This window comes from Pipistrellus kuhlii, unplaced genomic scaffold (genome assembly GCF_014108245.1).
Source record: "Pipistrellus kuhlii isolate mPipKuh1 unplaced genomic scaffold, mPipKuh1.p scaffold_m20_p_9, whole genome shotgun sequence".
Classification (NCBI taxonomy): domain Eukaryota; kingdom Metazoa; phylum Chordata; class Mammalia; order Chiroptera; family Vespertilionidae; genus Pipistrellus; species Pipistrellus kuhlii.
In genome coordinates, this window is record NW_023425595.1 from 29,895,314 (window position 1) to 29,920,580 (window position 25,267).

General features: G+C 54.3%; 1 protein-coding gene across 1 annotated transcript in view; it reads right to left on the bottom strand.

Moving 5' to 3' along the window:
* The window catches only part of DNHD1 (dynein heavy chain domain 1), a 54,031-nt gene that overhangs the window by 16,886 nt on the left and 11,878 nt on the right, over positions 1 to 25,267 (bottom strand). The window contains 19 exon segments of the mRNA XM_045577898.1: positions 154 to 1,759; positions 4,631 to 4,907; positions 5,142 to 5,334; positions 5,490 to 5,667; positions 5,879 to 8,768; positions 8,896 to 8,993; positions 9,311 to 9,436; positions 11,500 to 11,701; positions 12,209 to 12,300; positions 12,647 to 12,845; positions 12,952 to 13,079; positions 15,146 to 15,428; positions 15,430 to 15,660; positions 16,150 to 16,307; positions 19,018 to 19,261; positions 19,358 to 19,635; positions 21,651 to 21,702; positions 21,835 to 21,972; positions 22,084 to 22,338. Coding sequence (XP_045433854.1) covers positions 154 to 1,759; positions 4,631 to 4,907; positions 5,142 to 5,334; positions 5,490 to 5,667; positions 5,879 to 8,768; positions 8,896 to 8,993; positions 9,311 to 9,436; positions 11,500 to 11,701; positions 12,209 to 12,300; positions 12,647 to 12,845; positions 12,952 to 13,079; positions 15,146 to 15,428; positions 15,430 to 15,660; positions 16,150 to 16,307; positions 19,018 to 19,261; positions 19,358 to 19,635; positions 21,651 to 21,702; positions 21,835 to 21,972; positions 22,084 to 22,338 — 7,628 coding nt within the window.

Genomic DNA, 25,267 nt, shown 5'->3' on the forward strand with positions numbered 1-25,267 from the left:
ATCTCTATTTGCCCATGCATGTCCCAGTCCCAATCCTGAACCCTTAGCTCTGACCTTCTGAGCCCTCACAGAAACCCCTACTTTTCTTTTTGGCCTTTTGGCCAGAATGGAGAAAGAGCAGAGATGCCCCTAGAATAGGGCTCTTGGCCTCACCTCTGCAAAAGCATTTCCTTCCTGGTGGTCTGCTTGACATCTTTGAGGACATGTTCTTCAATTTTTTCCAGCTGTGCTTCTGTGTACTGGCCAGGGAAACTGCCTGAGCTTGCCAAGGCCAGCAGACAATGAAGAGTGGTAAGATCCACACCGTTGGGCACCAGAAGGGCTACTGGCTGACCTAACACGCCAGCATGCCAGCTGGCATCCCATAGACACTGGAGAATGGCCTTCTCTGGCTGACATGGCAGATAGAAGGTACGGGCCTGACAAATGTTAGCTGCCAGAATGATGGCAGTACAGCGCCCAGTGCCCAGAGCCTCTGAGAGCAGAAGGCCATGCTGCCGGGGCCTGGCCAGCACCCGGACCAGGCGGGCCACATGCTGGGCCATTGAGTGGCCCCGGGCAAGGTGGGGATTCAGCTTTAGCTGAGCGGCAGACGTGGCCAGCTGCTCCTCCAGGCTCTCCCACTGCCGTTCCAGGTACATGTTGGGGCTTTCAGAGTTGGAACCCACTGTTAGCTCCTGACTAAAGATCAGGTCTGAGGGCTTTTCCTGGGGACAGAGTAGTAGCACTGATAGCAATAGGGGTAAGTCCTGGTCCAACTGGAATGACTTCTGCGACCCATTCTTGAATCTCTTTATTTGAAGTTTGTAAGTGGAGGCCCTTGTGTTTTCCTCCTGATTTACCATTTGACTTATGTTCTCTGTGCTCTCCCTCTCTACTGTGGCAATGGATGACACACGACTTGAGTAGCCGGAGGGTGGGCCTGGGGTGACCCAAAGGTCATAAGTGTCCTCCTCTTCTGTCTCACTGCTGCTATTGCTTAAGTCCTCCCACTGAGCCAACTCCCCTTCTGACTCCACTTCAGGCACCCTCTCCTCCTCCTCCTCTCCCAGCTCCTCCGCCTCTTCATGGCCCTTTTCCAGGCTTTGGAACACTGGCGCACAGCAAAAGACACTCTGAGCTACTTCTAGGAGCAGCGTGGCACAGTGGTCACGTTCCCTGGGGCTGTCCAGCCGATCACAGAAGGTTCTCTGCGCCTCATGCAGCCAAAGGCGCACCATGTTGCGCATGGCCATCATAGTTATCAGGCGGGTGCCGCGCAAGCCCGACACCCGGCGCAAGTGCTCCTGGTGGTTGGGATAGTCCAGAAAACCTCGGGAGCCTGTTCTGGTTGGCAGCAGCTGCAGGCTTCCCAATAGCTGGCTCACAGAGTGCAGGGAGAAGCGGTAATGTGGGTGGAGGGGTGAGGGCAAAAAACAGCTGCCCACAATCTCCCAGGCCTCCATGGAGGCACAGACCAGGGCTCTTGCTAGAACACCTTCCCTCTCCACACAGTGGAAGCGTTCAAGCCAGGCCTGGATGATAGGTGTGTGCCTGCTCAGCAGCGTGGCCTGGTTCATGTCGGCCAGGGCTAGCACTGTAAACAGCCGAAAGAGGCGGGGACACAGTGGGCACTCACAGAAGCCTGGCACTGTAGCTGTGGCAAGGAAGTTGACTATAGGCTGTAGTGTCTGCAGTTCCAAGGTGCTGTGGGCACACACAGTGCCATTCATGGCCTGGCGTAGAGCCTCCAACACTGGCTGGCAGCTCTTCTCTGGGTCTGTGGGACATTAAGAATAGCGGTGAGGCCGAAACCTGTTTGGCTCAGTGGATAGAGCGTTGGCCTGCGGACTGAAAGGTCGCAGGTTCGATTCCAGTCAAGGGCATCTACCTTGGTTGCAGGCATATCCTCAGAAGGGGGAGTGCAAGAGGCAGCTGATAGATGATTCTCTCTCATCGATGTTTCTAACTCTCTATCCCTCTCTCTTCCTCTCTGTAAAAAATCAATAAAATATATTATAAAAAAAAAAAAAAAAAAAAGAATAGCGGTGAGGACATGTTTGAGTCCACATGGCAGTGTCACCTTGTTCCTCTATCCCTGCCTTGCTCAGTTTGCTTCTGAACACATAGGATTCTGAAGGAATTTTGTGCATCTGATGTACTGTACTGGGTTTTGGTCACGTCTCAGTTGCTCTCTCTCCCACACACTCTCCCTAAAAGTGAGTAATTTCTTCTCTCTTCTCCCCCAAATCCTACCTTTATGGCCAATTATTCATTAGCTGAAGTTTAATGAATAAGAAAGTTTGGAAGCTGAGACGCTTGTAAACCTAATCTGACCAAATCAGTCATCACCGAGAGTGTGGAATTATATCACATGCACACTTTCATAAAATCAACTTTATTAAAATACGACTCAAATATAGGTACCCTACATAATAAAAGGGTAATTTGCAAATCGACTCAACGGCCAGTCACTATGACGTGTTCTGACCACCAGATGCATGCCACAGACAGAATCCAGGCGAGCACAGTAGCGGTGGCAGGAGCCTCTCCCGCCTCTGAGGCAGCTAAGGAGCAGGGTGCTGAGCAGTAAGGAGCAGCGAGCAGGCAGGTGGTAAGGAGTGAGGGCTCCCAGACTGCAAGAGGTCACAGGCTGAGCTGAGGGCTCCCATTACCTGGGGGTGCACGAATTGTCGTGCCCTGGGCCTCTAGTATATATATAAAAGCTCAATATGCAAATTGTCCCCACAGGAGTTTGACTGGGAGACCAGTCACTCACTATGATGTGAACTGACCACCAGGGGGTGGCACGGAACGAAGTAAGGCCTGGCCGGTGGCCCACAGTCGGCAATGGGAAGGCCCTGATTGTCAGCCAGGCCTAGGGGCCCTACCCTTGCACAAATTCATGCCCCGGGCCTTTAGTATAAAATAAAATGTAGTTATTTTAAAAAGTATAGTTCAATGAGCTTTGACGAATGTATGTACTTGTGTAACCACCAACCCGATGACATTTAGAACATTTTCACCACCCCAGAAGTTCCTTCATACCCCTTGCAGTCAATCCCCCCACCTCACTGTCTCAGGAATTTCTATCACTATAGATTAGTTTACCTATTCCAGAACTTCATATAAGGGGAATCATACACTATATGCAATTTACCATTCTAGCTTCTTTTGCTCAGCATGATTCTGAGATTCATTCCTGTTTTGTGTGTACCAGTAGGTTGTTCTATTTGGTTGCTGAGTAGTAGTCTACTATGAAAATACCATGATTTGGCCCTAACCAGTTTGGCTCAGTGGATAAAGTGTCAGCCTGCAGACTGAAGGGTCCCAGGTTTGATTCTGGTCAAGGGCATGTATCTTGGTTGCGGGCACATTCTCAGTAGGAGATGTGCAGGAGGCAGCTGATCCATGTTTCTCTCTCATTCATATTCCTAACTCTCTATTTCTCTCCCTTCCTCTGTGTGAAAAAACAATAAAATGTGTTTTTAAAAAGTGAAAGAAAATACCACAATTTGTAAATCCATTGACAGACATACTGATGGGCATTTAGGTTTCTGCATTTTGACTATTTAGGATAATGCTGCTATGAACATCCACATATACATTTGAAAACATAAATATGATTTTATTTCACTTGGGTAAATACTTACAAATAGAATTGCTGGGTCTTATGGTAAGTATATATTTAATTTGATAAGGAACTGCCACACTCTTTTCATAGTGGTTATATCATTTTATAGTCCCACCAACAAAGTGTGAGAGTTTCAGTTGCTCTGCATTTCCCAACACTTTCTATTCTCAGTCTTTCTAATACTCTTTCTAGAAAGTTTGAACTACTATCTCATGATGGTTTTAATTTTTCAGTTCACTGATGCCTAATAGCATGGAGAATCTTTTCATGTGCTAATTGGTACTATATCTTTCTTTCGTGAAGTGTCTGTTCTTTTGTACATTTTTTAAAATGGAGTTTGTTTTCTTATTGAGTTGTACATCATTTTATACTAGAGGCCCATTGCACGAAGAGATTTGTGCAATAAGCCTTCCTTCCCTTGGTTTCCAGTACCGATTTTCCTCTGGCATCCAGGACGCAGGCCTTTGCTCCAGCCAGAGTTCTGCTGTCTTTGCTGCAGAGTCCCACCAGAGTCTGCCCTCTTCGTCTTCGCTGTGGCTGGAGTGCAGCTCCTATAGATCCCTTCTCTTCCCACCCTCCTTCTCATAGCAGTCATCCTGCCCCATCCGGCCACTCTATGCCTGGGGCAGCTGGGCAGCTGCCATTTTGTCCTTCTAATTTGCATATTTCCTCCTGATCGGCTGATGGGTGTAGTGGAGTGATGGTCAATTTGTATGTTTCTCTTTTCTTAGTGTAGATATTCTGAATTTAAGTTCTTTGTCAGAAATGTTTATCATGAACATTTTCTGTCTATGGCATGTATCTATCCAGTTTGGGCAATAAATACTACTTATCAAAGAGACTGTCTTTACACCATTGTATATCTTTCTCTCCTTTGTCATAAATTAATTGACAATATAAGTGAGGCTTTATTTCTTGGATCTCTATTTATTCCAATGACCTATTTATCAGTTTTTATGCCTGGAGGTTCAGGCTTCCTGGAGATATTGCCTCCCTCCCTTCCTCCCAGCTCCTCACCAGAAGCAGCCAGGTGTAGATCCTCCAGCATGAAGAGCAGGGAGCCTTTAACATTCAGGTGGTGCCTGGTGTGTGATTGGCTCTGGACCCCTCGGCTCAGCAGAAGGCGAAAGTGCATGGTAGTGAAGGCAGGGTGGATGGGCGTGTAGATGTAAGGGTGATGTGGTTCCACCAGCACCTCCACAAAGGCTGACTTCCCTGTCGCGGCCTCTCCAGCCAGCAGCACTGGGTATCCCTTTGTTAGAAGCAGATCCACCACGTACAAGAGTCGTTCAGTCTGCAGGACAGGAGCAGGGCTTACTGTGGCAGCTCCGGACAGTAATCCAGCTGAAAGGAAAGGTCTAGGGAATCTTGTCTTAAAGCTCTACTTGCATAATACTTTGTGTGTTTTTTGCAAGTTGTGAAAACATGGCCAAGAAAGGGAGCAAATAGGCCTTGGCTGCCCTGAACGTGGCCTCTCCCAGGAGAGCCCCTTGAGCCCCAACCCCAACCCCAACCACTGCCCTCACACCTGGGGAGAAGGACTGAAGGTGCCCAGAGATCCCTTGATGTGGCTGCCCATGTATTGCCCGGTGAAGGGGACCAGCGTCCCATCTTCAGGGCATAGATGAAGATCGAACACCGAGGCTGAGGTCGATGGCTCGGGGTAGGTGGGGAAATAACTAATAGAACCCCTCAGGAAGGTATCGAAGACGGGCCAGAGCCTGCGCAGACAGACACACAGGCAGCAGTGTCAGAGTTACAGCAGCTCCATTTGTGACACCCTCCACCCTCCCGGACAGTGATCCCCTGGGTTTGACTCCCACCAGCCTGTCCATCTCGGCCCTCTGCATCCGCCACTCCCCATCCCCGTAGATACCTGGAGGGAAGCTGGGCCCCAAAGCCCCAGATAAAGGCAAAGAGAAAGCTGCTGACAACCAGCAGGTGCTCCCTGCGCTTATTCGGCACATCACTGGTGTCAGTCTGGGACCGGGTCGGAGAGCTGCTTTTCGAGGACTTGAAGCTCGGGGTTCCAGAATCACTATGACTGAGGTCTTCTGCAAAGTTCCCTGTGGCCAGAATAGGAGCCCCGGTAAGAAGTGGGGGGGGGGGGGGGGGGGGGGAGTTGGCCCTATTATTTCTCACTTTCAGTCCCCAAGCCCAAGTCCAAGTCCACCAAAGGCCCCACCCCCCGGGCTCCAGCCATATGCCCGCTGACCTCCAGGCCTCAGAGATCTCGAGCCAGCCCTCTCTTTCCCATCCCTTCACCTGGGACAGGAGTCTCCTCGTCTGTGCGTAGGTGGGTGTCAAGCAGGCAACGCAAGAGGCGAGCCAGGCTGGTGATTTCCGCCACCCCCGGGCAAGCCGCCCTCTGCCCGTGCGCCTGCAGCACGGAGCCGGCACCCTGGCTGGCGAGGAATCGGACCGCTGCGGGCACCAGCCCTTCAGCCAGGTGGTTGAGTTCGGCGATCGTCTGGGGTTGCAGGCAGTACTCCTGGGACAGGGCCGTCATCAGGGCTCTCAGCATCCCCTTCCACGTCTGCTCCCCACCACACCAGACCAGGGCACAGCGGCCCACCACCGCGGGGGGCATCCCCGTGGCATCTCCCACCTCCATCAGGAGGAAGATATCCGGGGACCGTTCTACCTGCTGGCCGCTGGGGAGGATAAGCTGAGGGGGGTCGCGCAGGAGGCACGTGACGGAGTCCAGCCAAGCGGCGCTGGAGACCCCGTCACATATCACCCAGTGCTGGGTGCGCGCCGGCCCCCGGGCCTTGCTCTTGGGCTCCGCGGCCTTGCACTGGCTGGTTACCCGAAGCAGCCTGGGGAGGATGCCTTGGTGCCAGCAGGGGCCCTCCTGCCACCCCAGGAACTCCTCGGGGCTGAAGACACTGGGGTACAGGTGTGTGATTTCCACGGGCAGACAGCCCTGGGTTGAGGTGCCCTCCGAGGCCGCCAGCTGGTTCTGGATCTTATACAGGCTGTGCCAGCAAGTGGTCTTGCCGCTGCCTGCGGGGCCCAGGAGCAAGATGCCCGGGGTCTGGCCCAGGGCCTGGCTCAGCTGCTCCAGGGAGCCCAGGATGTCCGCGCTGGGATGCAGGCCCGACTGCTGCAGCTCCTCCACCAGCAGCGGCTTCCTCAGCTTGGGGGCCACGAGCTCTGCCAGCACTTGTCTGGCGTTGGGGAAGGTCCCGCAGAGCAGCTCTCGCAGTTGCTGAAGGCGGTCCCCCTCCAAGATGCTGAACAGCGGCGAGTGCAGCAGGGCGCGCAGGAGGGCCCTCTCCTGGATGGCAGCGAGGCTGAGGGGCACCTGGGACTTGGGCTCCTCCTTGGCCGCATTCAGAGCCTGTATTGTGTCCGCCAGGACCCACTTGAGCAGCGGCAAGCGGGGGGGCAGGGGCCCGGACGCCAGCTCGCGCTCCAGGGCGAAGAATTTGGACAGGCGGGCGGCCAGGAGGGAGGCCTCCCGCAGCCCCGCGCCCAGCAGCGTCAGCTCTGCCACCCGCTGCAGGTTGGGCTGTGTCAGTGCCACGGGCCGCAGCAGCAGGCGCAGGTTGGCGGGCACCGGGGCGCTCAGCGAGCGCAGCGTCAGGAGGCAGCCGTAGCCGAGGCGCATGTCCACCTGCTTTCTCTCGAAGAAAGCCCTGCCGAGGAGCTGGGGGCAGGTGGGGTCGATGGTACTGGCGCTCCGGGAGACCTGCCGGGACAGCGGGGCGTACAGGCCGTGCAGCTCTGCCAGGCGCTGGCCCAGGGCGGAGAGCAGGCCGAGGGGCAGGTGCTGCGCGGCCTCCAGCAGCAGCCAGGCGCCGCTCTGCAGGGCGCCGTTCAGGTAGCTGCTCAGGCTCTGGGCCCCTATCTGAGGCAGGCAGGGTATCTTCACCAGCTGGCGCCCCAGGGCCTGCGCCAGGCTCTTCACCGTGGCCGCCTTGCCCATGCCATCGGGCCCCAGCAGGGTCCCACAGGCCACCTCCTCCAGGGCCAGTAATAGTGCCAGGGCCGGCCACTCGGGCAGCAGGCTGGGCAGAGACCCTAGCCTGGGGCCCAGGTACTCGTAATTGTACAGGAAGGAGCGGCCCAGCACGTCGACCCAGCAGGCGGCCGGTGACGGGAAGGTGTCCGCCGACGCAATGGTCCTGAGACTCTCTAGGGGGCTCTGGGAGGCGACATGAGATGAGCCCAGGTGGTACTTGAGCTGGCGGGCCCAGTGGAAGTCCGCCAGGCCCCTGACCTGGCGCTCCTTCAGCAGCTGCGCTATATCCCGGTGCATCACGGCCATGGCCACCAGGGCACTGAGCAGGCTGGTCTCGCGGACAGAGGGCAGGGGCAGGGACTGGCCCCCCTGGGAGGCCTTCTGGATCCGCACAGAATGCGCCAGCACCTCCAGCTTGCTCAAATGGGTGCGCACCATGGTCGGGGCCTGCCCTTCGAGGAGGGCCTCCTCCATCTCGGCCCGCCACACCATCTCCTCCGCCACCACCACACACTGCCACGGGAAGGCCTTGATTAAATCCAGCCAGTGGTGGACATGCTTCTGGCAGGACAGCCGGCCCCGCTGGGCCAGCTCCCTGGATAGGGACGGAGCCAGAGCCACACCGCGCTGCAGACGAGCGGCCACACAGCCCTGCAGCAGGTGCACCAGCGCCAGGCGCAGGCCCCTCTCCAGAGAGGCCAGCCACCTGGGGAAATCCGGGTGCAGGAGAAGGGGCTCCTGCAGCGTCACCTTCTCCCCACCGGCGCCGAGCACTTCGAGGCCCTCCACCTGAGGCTGCAGGCCCGGCCTCGACTCCGGGCCGTCCGGAGGCTCACCCGACTGGCTGGACTGGAAGCTCACAGCCACCACGTGAGGAAAACAGCGTCGCACCCATATCTGGGCCTCCCCCGGCTCCAGGCGGGCCACCAGCAGGTCCACCAGCTCGCTGTCACTGAGGAAGAAAAGGCGGGGGAAGTGAACGCAGAACTCATACAGCACGCTCTTCAGAGCCGTGATGACGCCCTCCAGCTCCGCCGAGCCCGCTAGCAGCATCTGCTGCAGCTTCTGGCCTTGGAAGGAAGGGTTCCGCTGGCCACCGGGCACTACGAGCGACAGGACCAGGGGGTCGGCCACAGAGGTCTGCATCAGGGTCCGATACTGATCGTCCACGGCCTTGAAACGAGAGTTCTGTGGTGAGGGAGAGGGTACACGTGAGGGTGGATGGGAAGAGGCACCTCCCCTCGCCACTGCGGCTCCCCCCACTGCTCAGCAGCCTCTGTCCACCCTGCCTCACCCACCCACCCCCCTTCCCTACCAGATCAGCACTGGGGAACTGGATCTTCATCTCGTACAGAACTTTATTCAGGAAAATCCACTTCTGCTGGAAAGTCACCCACACCTCCAGGATGTCACCTGTGCGAGCAGCCAGAGCAATGCTGGGGGAATTCCAGAGCTGTGGCAAGGGGGTCCAGCCTGTTCCTGACCTCTCAGGTTGTCCCACCCCAAAATATTCTACTCAGCAGGACCCAAGGACCTCGCCCCGAGGAGAGAAAACTTTCACTGTGAATAAAGATGCGGTCGGTCCCCTCGGCCCACGCAGGAGCCCTGAAGGAGGCCCTCACTCTGCCTGTCAGATCTTCCGCACCCAGCCCCCACCTCTCGCCCTGTCCCCTCTGGGCCATCCCACTGCAGGTCCCACACAGAAGCCCAGCTGGAGGCCTTGCACTCACTCAGGCTGTGCAAGATGGTCATCCACGCCACAGCTTTTTTGTAAAGCTCTCCCGACTTCTGGAGGGCCAGGATCTTGAACAACACCTGAAGGCTCTCCTGGGCGGAATCCTGCAGGCTGTTGTAATCTGAGGAACGGTGGGCTCAGCTGAGCTGTGCTGGCAGGCGGATGGGGCAGGGGCAGGGAGTGGCTAAGGCCCCAAATTCACAGTCACAGATCGCCAGCTGTTCTCTGGAAGACCCGGCCGTTTCTTTCCTGCCGCCAGTTGAGCTGTAGGCTCAGCAAGAGCCACAGTGTGTTGGAAAACCTGCTTATGTGAGTTATAATTTCGATTACAGAATTTAAGCTGATGTCATGTTAACCGCTGAGATATATGGGTGGGGGAAAGAGCTACTGGTTCTGTGGAAACCAGGGTAGGCTCTCAGGAAAGGTGAGTTGATAAAAAAAAAAAAAAAAAAAAAAAAAAAAAAAAAAAAAAAAATTAAAGTAGGTATAGGCCAGCCAATTTTCAAAAATTGGGAAATTATAATAAAAATCGAGAAAAGTTCTGGTCTCAGGTAACTTCACAAATGTCTTCATGGCATCGCTCAACTTTACAAAGAAACTGAAACTGGAAATGGTAGACAATGCATGAGGGCGAGAAAGGAGGTGGAGATTCTGCCAGTCCCCTAACTAATACCGCCTGGAGCGCCTGTACCCATGCTGTCCCCTCTCCCTGGCTGCCTTTCCGCCCTGGCAATTTGAGAAAATGCCTCCTCCTTCAAAAGTCAGCAAAAGGCCTCCCCCTAAGGCAGTGGTCGGCAAACTCATTAGTCAGCAGCCAAATATCAGCAGTACAGCGATTGAATCTTCTTTGGAGAGCCGAAAACCGACTTCTGCGCATGGGCCACGAAGTTTCAGTCGCACCGTGCGTGCGCGCCCGCACGTGGTGTTTTGTGGAAGAGCCACACTCAGGGGGCCAAAGAGCCGCGTGTGGCTTGTGAGCCCGGTGTGCCGACCACTGGCCTCAGGGAAGGGGAGTTTCTCTGACCCTCCCTGGTCCTTTGAAGCTGCTTTCTGAGATTCCACTGCCCTCAGTGAGGTGCTCCACCATGCACTTCTCTCTCTAGTCTGTCCTCTCTCTCTCTCTCTCTCTCTCCTGGGAGCTCCTAAGAGACAGGACTTCTGTCTGGAAATCTCAGGGTCTCCTGTGTTTGGCTCAGCGGAGGCAGGTGGGTTGGATGAGGAAGCGAAAAAGGAATGCGTGAGCAGGGCAGAAGGCCAGGCAGCAGGGCACGTGCTAGAGGACAGAGGGTGGAGAGGTAGAGAGAGGAAAGAGGATGGTGAGGTGGAGAGAGGACGGAGGATGGAGAGGTGGAGAGAGGACGGAGGATGGAGAGGTGGAGAGAGGACGGAGGATGGAGAGGTGGAGAGAGGACAGAGGATGGAGAGGTGGAGAGAGGACGGAGGATGGAGAGGTGGAGAGAGGACAGAGGATGGTGAGGTGGAGAGAGGACAGAGGATGGAGAGGTGGAGAGAGGACAGAGGATGGAGAGGTGGAGAGAGGACGGAGGATGGAGAGGTGGAGAGAGGACAGAGGATGGTGAGGTGGAGAGAGGACAGAGGATGGAGAGGTGGAGAGAGGACAGAGGATGGAGAGGTGGAGAGAGGACGGAGGATGGAGAGGTGGAGAGAGGACGGAGGATGGAGAGGTGGAGAGAGGACGGAGGATGGTGAGGTGGAGAGAGGACGGAGGATGGAGAGGTGGAGAGAGGACAGAGGATGGAGAGGTGGAGAGAGGACAGAGGATGGAGAGGTGGAGAGAGGACAGAGGATGGTGAGGTGGAGAGAGGACAGAGGATGGAGAGGTGGAGAGAGGACAGAGGATGGAGAGGTGGAGAGAGGACAGAGGATGGAGAGGTGGAGAGAGGACAGAGGATGGAGAGGTGGAGAGACGTGACCGTGAGGCGTTTCTTAATTCACTCAGAGAGGGATGGGAGGACCTCTGCTGAAGGAGCCAGGCGTCGCGTGGGAGGGAGGGGCTGGGAGCTCCAAGAAAGACATTGTCTCAGAACAGAATGATGTCGCAGGCGCTCCAGCAAGGATGGGGACCTGGGCTAGAGAAGCCAGATGCGCCGGCTCCGGGGATGCGGTGGATGAATATGGCCCCCCGCTGGGGGACTTGCCCTGGGCCACAGGGCTGCGTCTCACCTGAAAGGACGAAGGTGCCGCTGTCCTGGGCCATTATGTCCCTGCGGGCCGCCTGCCTCTTGGAGCGCCCCGGGGCGGCAGCCGGCTCGCAGGGCACCTGCAGGATGAAGTTGAGCAGGCGCAGCTGGCGCGCCTCCCAGACCTGCTGCAGCTGCTGCAGGGCCTCCCGGGCATGAATGTGCTCGTTTTCGTTCCGCCAGATCTGCAAGAGCCGGGGCTCAGAAACCAGGCCTGTGCAGGGGCTCAGGGATTAGCACTGGAGCTGGGACTCAAGGGCCAGGCTCAGGGGAGGGCGGGTCTCGAAGATGGAGAGTGCAACCAGCAGGCTTCAGAGATGGGCCACCAGCAGCACACTCTGACCTAGGCTGCTGCCCCGAAACCCACTACGCCGCAAGGCTCCAGCTGGTTCTCGTGCTCTTTGGGGGACAATCTGCCATCCTCGGTGCCCACAACTTTGGGGCCGCCACCTACTCCCTTCCCCTGGTGGGGCGGGTGCATACTGTCGGTCTCACAGAGCCTGAACCACCCGTCAGATCCCCACATGCTCCAGGCAGGCCAGCAGTCTCAGCCCCAACCCTGCCCACCCACAGGCCAATATCTATTACCCCCTTGTCTCAAGGGGGCCTTACCCGGCTCTATTGGAGCTTAGCAAACAGAACCTGGGGCCACCTCCCTCCCTCCCTCCCTCCCTCCCTCCAGAGGGCCCCACCTGGTTGATTTGATCTGCAAAGTCCAGCAGTGGACAAGTGAGCAGCTGGCCCAGTGTCAGGAGTTCTACGTTGAGATTGCCCAGCCCTAAGGCTAGAGGTAGAAGGGACAACAAGTCGGAGCAACACCGGTATATGGCAGGTCCGGGACCCAGAGCCCAGCCCAGCCCAGCCCAGCGCCCAGATGCCGATCTGAGGGCAGCATAGAGCCAAGAACCCCAAACCCAAAGACCAGTGGTGCACAGTGCAGAGCCCAGAGCCCAGACTGCAGCCTGAGCCAGCCCAGGTTAGCAGGGAGGACCCACATGGTGCTTTGGGGGTGGCAGGGAGCAACCCAGGGAGGGAAGATGCTCCCAGCAAGAGTGCCTGAACTGTTGCACTGTTCTAACCCCTATGTCCTTCCCTTCCCCTCCTCTCTCTGACTCTTCTTATAAACACACATCGAATGAGGCCTTGGAAGTTGAGGCCATGCAGCTGGAGGCTGCTCAGCTTGGTAAGCAAGGGCAGGTAGCTGCGAAACTCCTCCAGAACGCGTATGCAGTACTGCAGGACTGGGCTGTGCAGGCCCACGGTGGCATTCAGCTGGGCCGCCTCTGCCAGCCAGCCCTCTATCTTCTCCTGGGCCATAGGCAGGCTGAACTGCGGGGAGAAGGGCTCAGTGTCAGCTGGAGACCCTCCCCCACCCCTCCACCCGCCTGCCGGCTCGCCATTCCTAGGCAGGAGCTCCAAGGAAGGGCGTCAGCACCTTGGCAAAAGCCATGCACTTCCAGTCACTGATGTGTTCAGAGGTGACTCGGTACAGGTGCCAGATGCTCTGCTGCTGCAGGATGGGATCGATCCCACAGATTGGCAGGGGCACAGGACTCTCATCCCCTGCAGGACAGGGCTGGCTGAGGCCTGGGTAATGTGTGGAGGCGGGGGCGGGGAGGGGGGGGGTTTGGGGGAGGGGGTCCGTCAAGAGCCCATGATGGCAGAAGGTAGGGTCCCAAAAGTGCCGGGAGGGTTGGGGGGGATCCAAAATAGTTTAGTAGAACAGTGGAGGTGGGGACAATCCAAGGGACAGCTGTCCCAAGGTTAAGCTCTCTGAGACGACCCTGTGGCAGTACATAAGAACCATTTCAAGTAATTAATAAACATATCATCTGCAAAGGGGGCAATCAGACTGATATCCGATTTGTCCACAATGCTACATGTTGAAGACAGTGATGTGTTACCAAACTTGAGGAAGACCTCAGAATTAAATATTTAGCCAAGCTGCGATATAAGGACATTAGAAAGAACATTTTTAGCATAGGATCTTAGAAATGTTAACCCCTCTAATTTTCTTCTTAGAAAAAAAAAAAATCAACCCTCAAACATGACAGCCATCCAATGAAAGAATAAAAATAATGAAAAGATGCGGTATTTTTAAAAATGGTAAGTCATAATCAAAACCAGGAATCCTTAGATGTCAAAATAGTTGTTAACATAGTTATAAAACGAAGTAAAGAGTAAAAGATAAATAAAGGTCGTTTTCATCATCTAGATCTAAGACCCCAGATGATTTTAACAAAACCTGGGAGTCTGGCGGGGAGCCAGGGAGGGAAGAAAGAAGTAAAAGCCACCCTGTGGGGTTTCCTGGGCCTCCCACTACAGGGCCTGCACCCACTGCTGGGCTTTTCCACAAACATCTCCGAACCTAGCAGGAAAGGTCAAGGCCCGAGGTCAAGGTCAGAGTAGAGGATGAGGGTCTCCCAGTACTTAGCTAAAGGAAAAGCCCCTTGCTTGAGGATGGTCCCAGTGTCCAACCTCTCACACTTGGCCAACAGCCCTGAACTTGGGAGGCCCACAGGGAGAGGTGGTCGTAGTGTGGTTCGCCGAGAAGCAACCGAGAAGCAATGTGCCTTTGAATGGACAGAAGTGACTGACAGAAGTGACTGCACCCGAGGAAGAAAAAGAACTTGAGCCCTAGCTGGTTTGGCTCAGAGGATAGAGGAACCTGTGGACTGAAGGGTCCCAGGCTCAATTCCAGTCAAGGGCACATGCCTGGTTTGTTGACTTGATCCCCAGGAGGGGGTGTGTGTGCAGGAGGCAGCCACTCGATGATTCTCTCTCAATGATATTTCTACTGTATCTCCCCCTTTCCCTTCCTCTCTGAAATCAATTAAAAACAAAAACAAAAACAAACAAACAAACAAACCAACAAAGCCGAAACCGGTTTGGCTCAGTGGATAGAGCGTCGGCCTGCGGACTGAAAGGCCCCATGTTCGATTCCAGTCCAGGGCATGTACATGGGTTGTGGGCACATCCCCAATAGGAGGTGTGCAGGAGGCAGCTGATGGATGATTCTCTCTCATCAATATTTCTAACTCTCTATCCCTCTCCCTTTCCTCTCTGTAAAAAAATCAATAAAATATATATTTAAAACAAAACAAAACAAAAAAACACAAAAAACTTGAGCCCACACCGTTCTTTACGGGCAGAAGGGAAGGAGTGGGGCCGCTGTGTGGAAGCCGAAAGACCAGTAGTGCTGTGCTGTGGACCCGCTGACCACACCACCCTGGCTGGAAGCAGGAAGACCATGCTCACCGGGGCCCCCTGCCCCATGCGGGGCTGGGTTGATCAGGGCTACACAAAGGCTGGTGCTACAATAAGGACACCTTCCCATTCTCCTGCACTGGGGTGGCCCTCTGACCCCATCCCATCCTAACGGAGCATCCTCCAGTCCAGTCTTCCCTCCCGGACTGGGAGTCCCATCTCCCCACCCGAGGCACCGCCCTCTACCCATTGTATAAAGATTCTATCCTGCCATTTTCATACATGAGAGACCGGAAGAAGGTGTGAGATCCCCGGAACTTGCTTAGGGGCACCCAGGACACAGGACCTTGAGTCCAACCCCTTCTCTCAGCTGGGGGGCTGCCCACAGGGCAGGGGTGGAGGGAGCGGGGGAGCCCCGGTACCCGTGAAGGAGGTGTAGGCGTGGTGCAGCTCGCTGAGGGAGCTGGTGGTGGCCTGGAACTGATGGCCCAGGGCGATGAGCTGGCTCTCCGTGCTCTTCTGCTCCTGTGCAGGGTCCATGAAGGGGCTGGACAGGGCCTTCCCGATCAGGCCCTCCAGCTCGGCCAGCGCCGCCGCCATCAGCTGCTGCAGCTTGGGCACGATGGCATGGCGCTTGCTGAGCAGGAACTCCGAGGCCTGGCTCCTCTCGAACTGAAACGCTTCCCACAGGTCCAGGAGCTGGGGGGGGGGGGGGGGGGGGGGCAAGCAGAGGGCAGTCAGGTCCGCGGGCTTGTGGGGAGGAGGGCCGGGAGGGAAGGAGGGGAGACTCCTGGAGGAGCCGCCTTCTCACCGAGATGTCCCGCGCCTCCGTCTCCGCACTGAAGAGGCTGTAGTGGTTGCGGATGAGATCGTGGAGGCCCCGTATGTACTCCACGCGCTCCTCCAGCTCGCTGTACTGCTCGTGGGCCTTGTTCAACTGCAGGGGCCGCGGTGTGAGGCCGGCACCCCTCCCCCCACACACACACACAACCCTGCAGCATCCCCTGCTGCACGCCCACCTGCTGGAGGCTCCATACTCCAGCTGCCTCCTTTTAACCCACTGGGGTCACGCCAGCCCAACCGCCCGCCCCGTCTCACCCAGGCCTCTCTGCAGACAGCACGGCTCCTCCCCCTCCACCTCCTGACCCTGCAGCAGGGCCAGGGCCGCCCATGCCTATCTGACTGGATGGGAGCAGACCTTTTTCCTGTCTCTCTCTCTCTCTTCTCCCGGGGGCCTCCCCCTGCCCTGGGGAAGCTGAGCCAGGAGAGCAGGGCGAGAGGTAGCAAGGGCAGGTCACCCCGTGAGCCCAGCCTAAGAGCATCGGGTCCTGCTGGGAGTCCCGCGGGGTCCTGCTGAGCCATTTGAGCAGGATGCCCCCCCCCCCCCCAACCAGGAGGCTGGGAAGGGAGGGGGGGGAGGGCCTACCTTCTGGGAGCACAGGGCGATGGTGTGGATGTCGGAGTTGATGGCTTGGAAGGCCTCGATGTAGTCGGTGAGCTCCTTCATCAGCTGCTGGCTGCGGCTCCAGCTCTCGCCCTGGAAATGCTCGAGAACCTCCTTCCTGATGCGCTCCAGCTTGGACGCTGCACACGGAGGAGGGTGAGGTGTCCAGGGGTGCACAGCATCAGGGGCGCAGAGGGAGTGCTGTGGGCCCAGGGTGGGAGTGGGAAGGGGACGCCAGACCGTGAACTCATTCCCTCACTCGCTGAACACTTACTGGAGCCCCGTCCGATCCACCTTAATATACCCCTTAAGCTCAGAGGTGTTAAAATAATGCACAGAAGAGCATAGAAATATGGTATAAACTATACCACAAAACACAGTATCCCTACATGCCTACAAGTAGATATAATGTCATCTACTTTACCTGTATGAGCCCATTTATTTATTTATTTATTTATTTTAAATATATTTTATTGATTTTTTTACAGAGAGGAAGGGAGAGAGATAGAGAGCCAGAAACGTCGATGAGAGAGAAACATCGACCAGCTGCCTCCTGCACACCCCCTACCGGGGATGTGCCTGCAACCAACGTACATGCCCCTGACCGGAATCGAACCTGGGACCCTTCAGTCCGCAGGCTGACGCTCTATCCACTGAGCCAAACCGGTTTCGGCAATGAGCCCATTCAATCCTCACAAAAAACCCCTTTGAGGTATACAGTATATACCGTATATTAGTATTGTCCCTGTCTTACAGATAAGCAAACTGACGCTCAGAGTGGTTAAGTAACTATCAACATCACACAGCACAAGGGTTCAAACTCAGGCAGCCTGGCTCCACTCTGTTATATATATTCTTTGTGTTGAGGGGTGAAAAATAGATCAGCTTATCCCCTATGATCATGGTTGGCAAACTGTGGCTCTCAAGCCACCTGCGGCTCGCAAGCCATGGTTTGCCACCCTGTTTGACTAATGAGTTTGCCGACCACAGGGATAGGGGCTTAATCACTAGGAACAACAGCAGCCTGTAATCCGTGGTCTGCAAACTCATTAGTCAACAGAGCAGCAAACTGCGGCTGGCTCGTGAGCCGCATGTGGCTCTCGAGCCGCTGCAGTTTGCCGACCACTGCCTGGGAGCATCTCTCCCACTGCAAAGGGGACCCATAATTGAGATATACCAGGAATGGCCCTTTTGGGGTCTGGGAGAATGTAACCAAGAGGACTGGGCACCGAGAGCTGAGAAAACCCAGAGAAAGGGAACTATTGAGGAGCACCCAAGGTAGAAGAGAGCACAAGGATGCGAACGGACCCCTTTCAAACCATCCCTCTGGCCTAGGACAGGAGCGAGGCCATTGCCAGGATGCTGCTTTTGGACCCGCAGCATCAGGCAGTGAAGGCAGAGGGGAGCTCAACAGCGACACCGTGTGGCACAAAGGAGCAATGGCCTGATAAAGTGCGGCGGCTCGTTAGGCTGAAGTTGGAAATGGAGGGGAGGAGTGGGGGGGGAGGAACAGATTTGAGAGGTATCTAGGAGACAGAAGAATGGAAATGATTTGGCGACAGGTTGGATGTGGTGGGGAGTCAGGGAAAGGAAAGAGTAAAGGATGAAGTTAAGTTTTTTAAAAAAATATATATATTTTATTGATTTTTTACAGGGAGGAAGAGAGAGGGATAGTTAGAAACATCGATGAGAGAGAATCATTGATCAGCTGCCTCTTGCACACCCCCTACTGGGGATGTGCCCGCAACCAAGGTACATGCCCTTGACCGGAATCGAACCTTGGAACCTTTCAGTCTGCAGGCCGACGCTCTATCCACTGAGCCAAGCCGGTTTCAGCTGAAGTTAAGTTTTTGGATGAGAACAACTCACCATTCGCTGTTCCAGGGAGCCCAGGGAGAAGAGGAACAGAGTGGGAGGGTAAAAAGGTAAACTCAGCCAGAAGGATTAGAGCAGAAGGAAGAGGATAAGGGGACGTGAAAAAACGAAGCACCCGCTGCATGCCATACTCCATGCCGGGAATATCACGCATGGTATCTCATGCAGTCTTCCCTGCCGTGACCCTGTGAGGGACTCATTGTTCCGCCCGTGGTACAGACCACACTGGAGCTCAGGGACCCGCGGTCACACACAGCGGTGGGAAACAGAGCCCCGATTCTGAACCCCATGCTTCCATCCGCTCTTTTTGAAGAAGCCAGTTGGTTCTGGCCTAAGAATCAAGAAGCCAACAAACCGGAAAGGATGCAGTCTCTCCAAGTAACAGTGGAGCCAAGGCTGGCCCCGAACAGGGTCCGAACCAAAGCAGGCCAATCACAGGCCCTCCCTGCTCCTTCCTTGCCAGCTTAACCCCGTGGGTACATTTAGGACCCAGGGTGGGGGGGGGGCGCGGAGCACTTTAGGCAAATGCTTCATCGGTCGAAGAGCAAAGTCAGGGAGGGCTGGGCAGGCAGGTACTTTCATGAGGCAAACTCTTCCAGGCCCCAGCTCCACGGCCTCCCGCCTTCACAGAGAAGGCACAGGTCCGAGAGTATCTCGTCCCTGCAGGGAGTGGACACTAGGGTTTCTCTCAGTTGCAATTCGGTTGAACTCCCCGCCCGTAAGAACAGAAAGCAATCAGGCGACGGGAACAGGGTTCTGAAGGAGAATGGGGAAGGGGCAGAGCCAGAACAGATGGAGAGGCTGTCCTCTTCAGGGGTCACACCTGCCGATGCACAGGGAAGGGACTGGGACCCGGGGCTCGGGGAAGCTCTGGGGCTCCAAGGAGGGGCCTGCAGCCAAGGTCCCTGGCGGACCTTCCAGACACCCTGAGGGAAGGAGGCGGGAGGGAAAGGAGGGGAGGGAGGCGGCACTCACCCAGGTCGGCCTGTATATCACCGCAGTTCAGCAGCAGCAGCTTGCCTTTTGTGACCAACACGGCGGGTATGCGGGAGACGCGGGCCTGCCAAACGACCAGGTGGCTCACCAGCGTCTGGTAGTTGTTGACGGGACAGCCTCTCATGGACTCCAGCTTCCGGGGCCCCCAGGCTTGCAGGAACTTGTAGAGGCCTGTCATCCAGTGGTGGTCCCCGCAGAACTCCTGCACCTCCCACAGCATGTCCTGGGGGCAGACGAGGTGCTTAGGGCCGAGGCGGGGGGGACTGTGGGGGGCTGGGCAGGCAGGGCAGCCTCCCGCTCCTGACGCGTCTGTCCTCACCTCCAGCAGGGCCTGCTGCACGGCCAGTGCCTGCTGGATGCCGGGGTTGTTGTTCAGGTCCTCTTGCAGCTGCTTGTACCTGGGGGGCAAGTACTGGCTCCGCAGCCGGCACCCACGGACCTCCAGCGCTTGGGCGCTTGTGTGAGACTTCCAGGGCCACACCAACCCCACGTTCGGGCCACAGAAGATCTCCACAGCATCCTCCTGGGACCTGGGCATCAGGGTTTCCGTGGTCAAGCTCTCCTCCTCCTCCTCCTCCTCCTCCTCCTCCTCCTCCTCTTCTTTTTCTTTTTCTTTTTCCTCTTCTTCCTCTTCTATTGGGACACATGCCATAATTGTCCGTGAGTGCCCTCCAGGGCCCCCACACAACTTCCCTCTCTAAAATGTGTCCACACACACACACACACCCTGCTCATGAGTGAGTGTACACACATGCATCTGTTATATATTACAAACAGGGTGCACCAGACCCTCGGAGGAATTCATTAGTTAGGGTTCAGGTGGAGAGAAGAGAGTTTGCTCCAGCGAGTGTAAGCGGGATGGACATTACAGAACACTAAGTGGGTTGCGAATACACAGAAGAGCTGAAGAACACTCTAGCTGCAAGGGGGTCTGGGAAGCGCTGTTTTTTTTTTTGGGGGGGGGGCGGGAAAGGATGTTGAGCGTGCCAGCGCTCATCCTCCTCAAGGATCCCTCAGCCCGGCCTGCCTTGTGACTTCTTAGGATCTGGTTAATTGACAAAGTCTGTGTTTGCATTAAAAATTTAGCCCTAGCGGTTTTCTCAGTGGTTAGAACATCGGCCCACTGACTGGCGGGCCTAGGGTTTGATTCTGGGTCAAGGGCGCACCTCCGCTGCAGGCTCAGTCTCCGGCCCTGTGTGGAGGCGACCCATCGACGTGTCTCGTTCACATAGATGTTTCTCTCTGTTTCTTCCCCCTTTCTTCCACTCTCTCTAAAAATCAGTGGGAAGCTGAACCGGTTTGGCTCAGTGGATAGAGCGTCAGCCTGTGGACTGAAAGGTCCCGGGTTCGATTCTGGTCAAGGTCATGTACCTTGGTTGCAGGCACATCCCCAGTAGGGGTTGTGCAAGAGGCAGCTGATAGATGTTTCTCTCTCATCAATGTTTCTAACTCTCTATTCCTCTCTCTTCCTCTCTGTAAAAAATCAATAAAATATATATTTAAAATAAATAAATAAAATAAAAAATAAAAATCAGTGGGGGGAAAAATATCCTCAGGTAAGGATTAACAACAACAACAAAAATGTTATTAAAAAGGGGGGGGGAGGCATCAAAATGTTTATAAATTAGATTCTTACTAGCAACACCTAACATTGTAGTGCCTGCCCGCCCCCCGCCCCCCCCCCCCCCCCCCACACACACACAGTGCTCAGATCTCTTATCATACTCATTTTCCAAGTGAGCTCATCCAGGGCCATGGTTTTAAATACCATCTATTTGCTTCCAGGTTTATCTTTAGCTCAGATCTCTCCCTGAATGCCAATCCCATTTAAACATCTGCCTACTCTACCTCTCTACTTGGATGTCTCATAGGCACCTCAACAGGACCAAAAATGAGCTCTGAGTTCTCCCTCCCAAACTGCTCTTCCTGCAGTCTTCCAACCGCAGCAAATGGGAGCTCCATTCATCCAGTTGCTCCAGTCAGAAATTTTAGTCTTTGACACTTCTCTCTCTCTCTCTCAACACACAGCCAGCTATCACAAAATCCCTACATTAAAAGTGTATCCAGAATCCAACCCATTCTCACCATCTCTACCACTGCCTGCCCCTCTGCTTAGCCCATCAAATCTCATTGTCTTGATGGCAATACTCTTCTACCTCGCCTCCCTACTTCGGCTGTGTCTCTCTCCCTTGCCTCCCCCTTCCCCCTGATTTTGCTTGAGGATCGGATGCTTAGATCTGCAGCTCATCCGTCAGTTATGTGGCAGTAAGCCAGAGCGTGAAGACGTTTGCTGCCTCTCTTACCGCACACATGCCTCTAAGCAGATCTGCCCTTACTTATAGCTAAGCCCAGGAAGGAGTTGGGGAAGGATATAAAGAGCCTGGTACTTGCTGGCGTGTTTTTGTTTGTTTGTTTGTTTGTTTGTTTGTCTTTTTGAGCCTGGAAGCACCTACCTTGTGACTTCTTGTTTTCATGGTTTGACCCCTCTTACGGGGAAGGGAGTGCTCAGGTTAGAAATCCACACCCAAGGCCCGACTCCCAGGCAATGCCATTAGCGCGCTGCGTGAGCCCTCCCCCCTTCTCCTACCCTCAGCCTACGCCTCCCTCAATACCTTCACAGTTCCGGGAATCCCTAAAGCTCTTCACGTCCATAGACTTCATTACCTGCACGTCACCATACGGTGAAGGGGCAGAAATGGAAAGCAGCGAGCGTTAGGACCAGGCTGAAAGCTTCCGATGACAGAGGATAAAAATCTGGGAACTCCTACAGCCGGGGCCCCTGCCCAGCCAGCATACCTTCAGAGCGGAAGTCTTGACAAACTGTAGGCCCCCAGTTATGATCTGGATTATGTTTTCAATAGAGGGCTCGTGAGTCAGGTGGCCACTACTGTCAAAGACCAGCTGGGCCGAGAGAAGGGGATTCTGCCTCGGGGCCTGTAAAGAAGGGTCAGGAGAGGTCATGGCGCTGGAGGTCAGTATCCGCTCCCCGCCAGCTGGCCCTCGGCGGCCGGCCCCCTCCACACATGCCGCCAACCACCGCCTCACTTTCAGGGTGTTGGCCACAAAGGCGGTTATCTTCTCCTCTATGATCGACACGACGTTCTGGCAAACCATGTAGTGCACCAGGCGGGCCAGCTGTCCCAGCTGCAGCAGCCAGGTCTCCACTCGCTTCAGCCTCTGCGCCAGCTGCTGGCCCTGCAGCTTCTTCAGGTATATGGAGCCTTGGTCTGTTCGGATCCTCTCGCAGTTCCTCACTCGCTCCTGCAGGCCCTGTTGCATCTGATATGTATCCTCGTGAACCTGCCAGCCCAGAGAGTGGAAAACTCACTGGAGAAAGAGGGATGGCCCAGCCGGGGTGGCTCAGTGGCTGAAACAGGAGGTCAGGGTTCGATTCCCGGGTCAGGACACAGGCCCATGTTGCGGTCTCTATCTTGGGTGGGAATGAGGGAGAGAGAGCAAACTGGAGACCTACTAGTCTGTGCAAAATGCTCAGGTCTTGGAGCCAGAACCCTAGAACCTATTGTAGATTTACACACGGAGGGCTGCTTTTTAGTGGAGATAGCCCCAGACCTCTTTAAGTGACCAGGGAAGAAGTGAAATTGAGGATATATATTGAGAGGCCAGACCTGTTTTGATAGGTCAGACCTGTCTACGAAAAGCCCCGAGGGGGGAACTCAAGTAGGGAAATCTGTGCAGGTGTAAACAGGGAGGTCCACATGGCACAGGTTAGACAGAAGAGGAGAAAGGTTGGTAAGGCCACAATAGTTCCAGGACGTGGACTCAAATCACTGGGCTGGGTGGTGTGGCCTGCTGACCAGCAGAACACTGCCTTCTGTCAGAGCAGAAGCTGTCTCTGTGTACTGACTCAGACTTTCTGTGAGATAAAAGTCTGGGAGCCTCTCTGTGGGTTCATCTCGCATCTGGGAGGGGCCCTAGTCCACAAAGGCTGCTGACAGGTACCAGCTCTCGGGGCCCGTCTTGTTGAGGAGCAGAGGGGAGATACCAGAAAGATATTCTTGGCCCAATGGACATTTTGTCCTTGTTGCTCTTTTGTCCTTTTTGATGCTCCATAGAGCTTGTAATTAAAAAGAACTAGTGACTATGAGCTGCTTTCTGCTAATCCTCAGCTCAAATACAAGTGTTCTGAGACCCAGACATAGACCCATTGTGGCTTAAGCCAAGCATGTCACACACACGTGCCCTCAGACTTGGCGAGACAGCCTCGTCTGTGCTCCAGCAATACTCTCAATACCGCTCGGCCAGTGTGGCTCAGTGATTGAACATCCATCCCCATGAACCAGGAGGTCAGGGTTCCATTCCTGGTCAGAGCTACTGGACTTGATCTCCAGTAGGGGGTGTCAAGAGGCAGCTGATCAATGATTCTCTCTCATCATTAATGTTTCTCTCCCTCTCTCTCTCTGAAATCAATTAAAAAATATATATATATTTTTAAAATGCTCTCAAAGCATTATGCTAAGCGAGATAAGCCAGTCGGAGAAAGGTAAATATCACATGATCTCACTTATGTGTGGGATATAACGATCAACCTGAACTGATGAACAAAAGTGGATCCAGAGACAAGGTGGCACTGAGCAGACCGTGAGACCTTGGGGAGAAGGCGGGGGCGTTAGAGATCAACCAAAGGACCTGTGTGCATACATATTAGCATGAGCAATGGACACAGACACTGGGGTGGTAGGGGCTTGCCTTTGGGGGTGGGAGTGACGCGGGGGGTGAAGGGAGAGGCGGGGGAGGGAGGGTTAATCGGGGGAAAGGAGACATGTAATACTTTCAACAAACAAACAAAATGGAACATGAAGAAAAAAGTGTTCTCAGCACTGAGTGCTGCCCACTTTAGGGCCAAGTCCAGGGCATCTTCATTGTCTAGTGACTTGTGTGACTCGCCCGCGGCACTGTGAAATCTTGGAGGAGGAGGCCTCCGGCACACATTTTACTTCTCTATTGCCAATGCCGGGCACTGGCAGTTCCACAGTAAATATTTGTAAAAGAAATCTGTCACCTTGCATTAGGGGCACTATCTTCAAAGTTCTGAGGACATTTTTTTTTTAAACAGGAATTCTAAATCTAGCCACAGTATCGCTGATGTTTGAGAATATAAAGATATTTTTAGATATATAAACACTCCACACATTTACTATAATATTTACAGATTTTTCTCTTAAACAACCAACCAAACCCAATAACAATAGTATATTTCTGACAGAGAAATAAATGAATACAAGAGGATGAAATGGTCTATGAGTTGATTTAATGAGCACAGAAATTTGTGAAACATATTGTTAATTCTAAATGGGTAGGCTGTAAAACAAGAATGTTCAAAAGAAACCAATTTAAATTCCAAGAGATGTTAATATGAGTACAATAGATCGGGTAGAGGGTGAAGAGAGAAAGAGGAGAGGAAGGAAATTAGGAGAGTGCTAAGATTCTTACATTACTTGAGAGAAAGATATGGATACAAATTCACACTGGACATTCATTCATTCATTCATTCGTTCAACAAATACTCACTGAGCACCTACTGTACAGCATAACCTACAATGAGCATTAGGGCCCGAGGACTGAGGGGTTCTGGGTTCCATTCTGGTCAAGGGCACATACCTTGGTTATGGGCTCAATACCTGCCAGGGAAGCAACCAATTGATGTGTTTCTCTCACATCAATGTTTATCTCTCTCTCTCGGTCTCTCCCTCTCTTACACTCTCTCTAAACATCAATGGAGAAAATATCCTTGGGTGAAAAAAAAATATATAGATCCATATCCATATCTATATATCCATATATCTATTTACCTATATATCTATATATCTATACATCTATACATCTATATACTATACATCTATACATCTATATATCTATATATAAACTACTAACTATAAGAAGGTTATAACTAGTTTCATAACATGAAAACAAAGGTGGAACTAGGCACTGGAGGTAGGGAAAGGCCATGGAGCACCTTTCGCCCCATTCAGTTCAGGGCAATGCCAGGTGCCGCTATTGTTGCCAGGAGGCTAAAGACCATTTCCCCGTATGAACGCACCAAGGGCCTCCTTCACACCATTTCTCATTTTCACAAAATCTGGGTGGGCCCTCTCTCTCAGAACTAGACTATCTACAGATGGCAATTCACCGGAGAACTTTGAAAGTCATCCAGCCCCACCTGACGGACAAAAAGCCACGATGATAGGTCATGGAGAAGAGGCAAGCACAC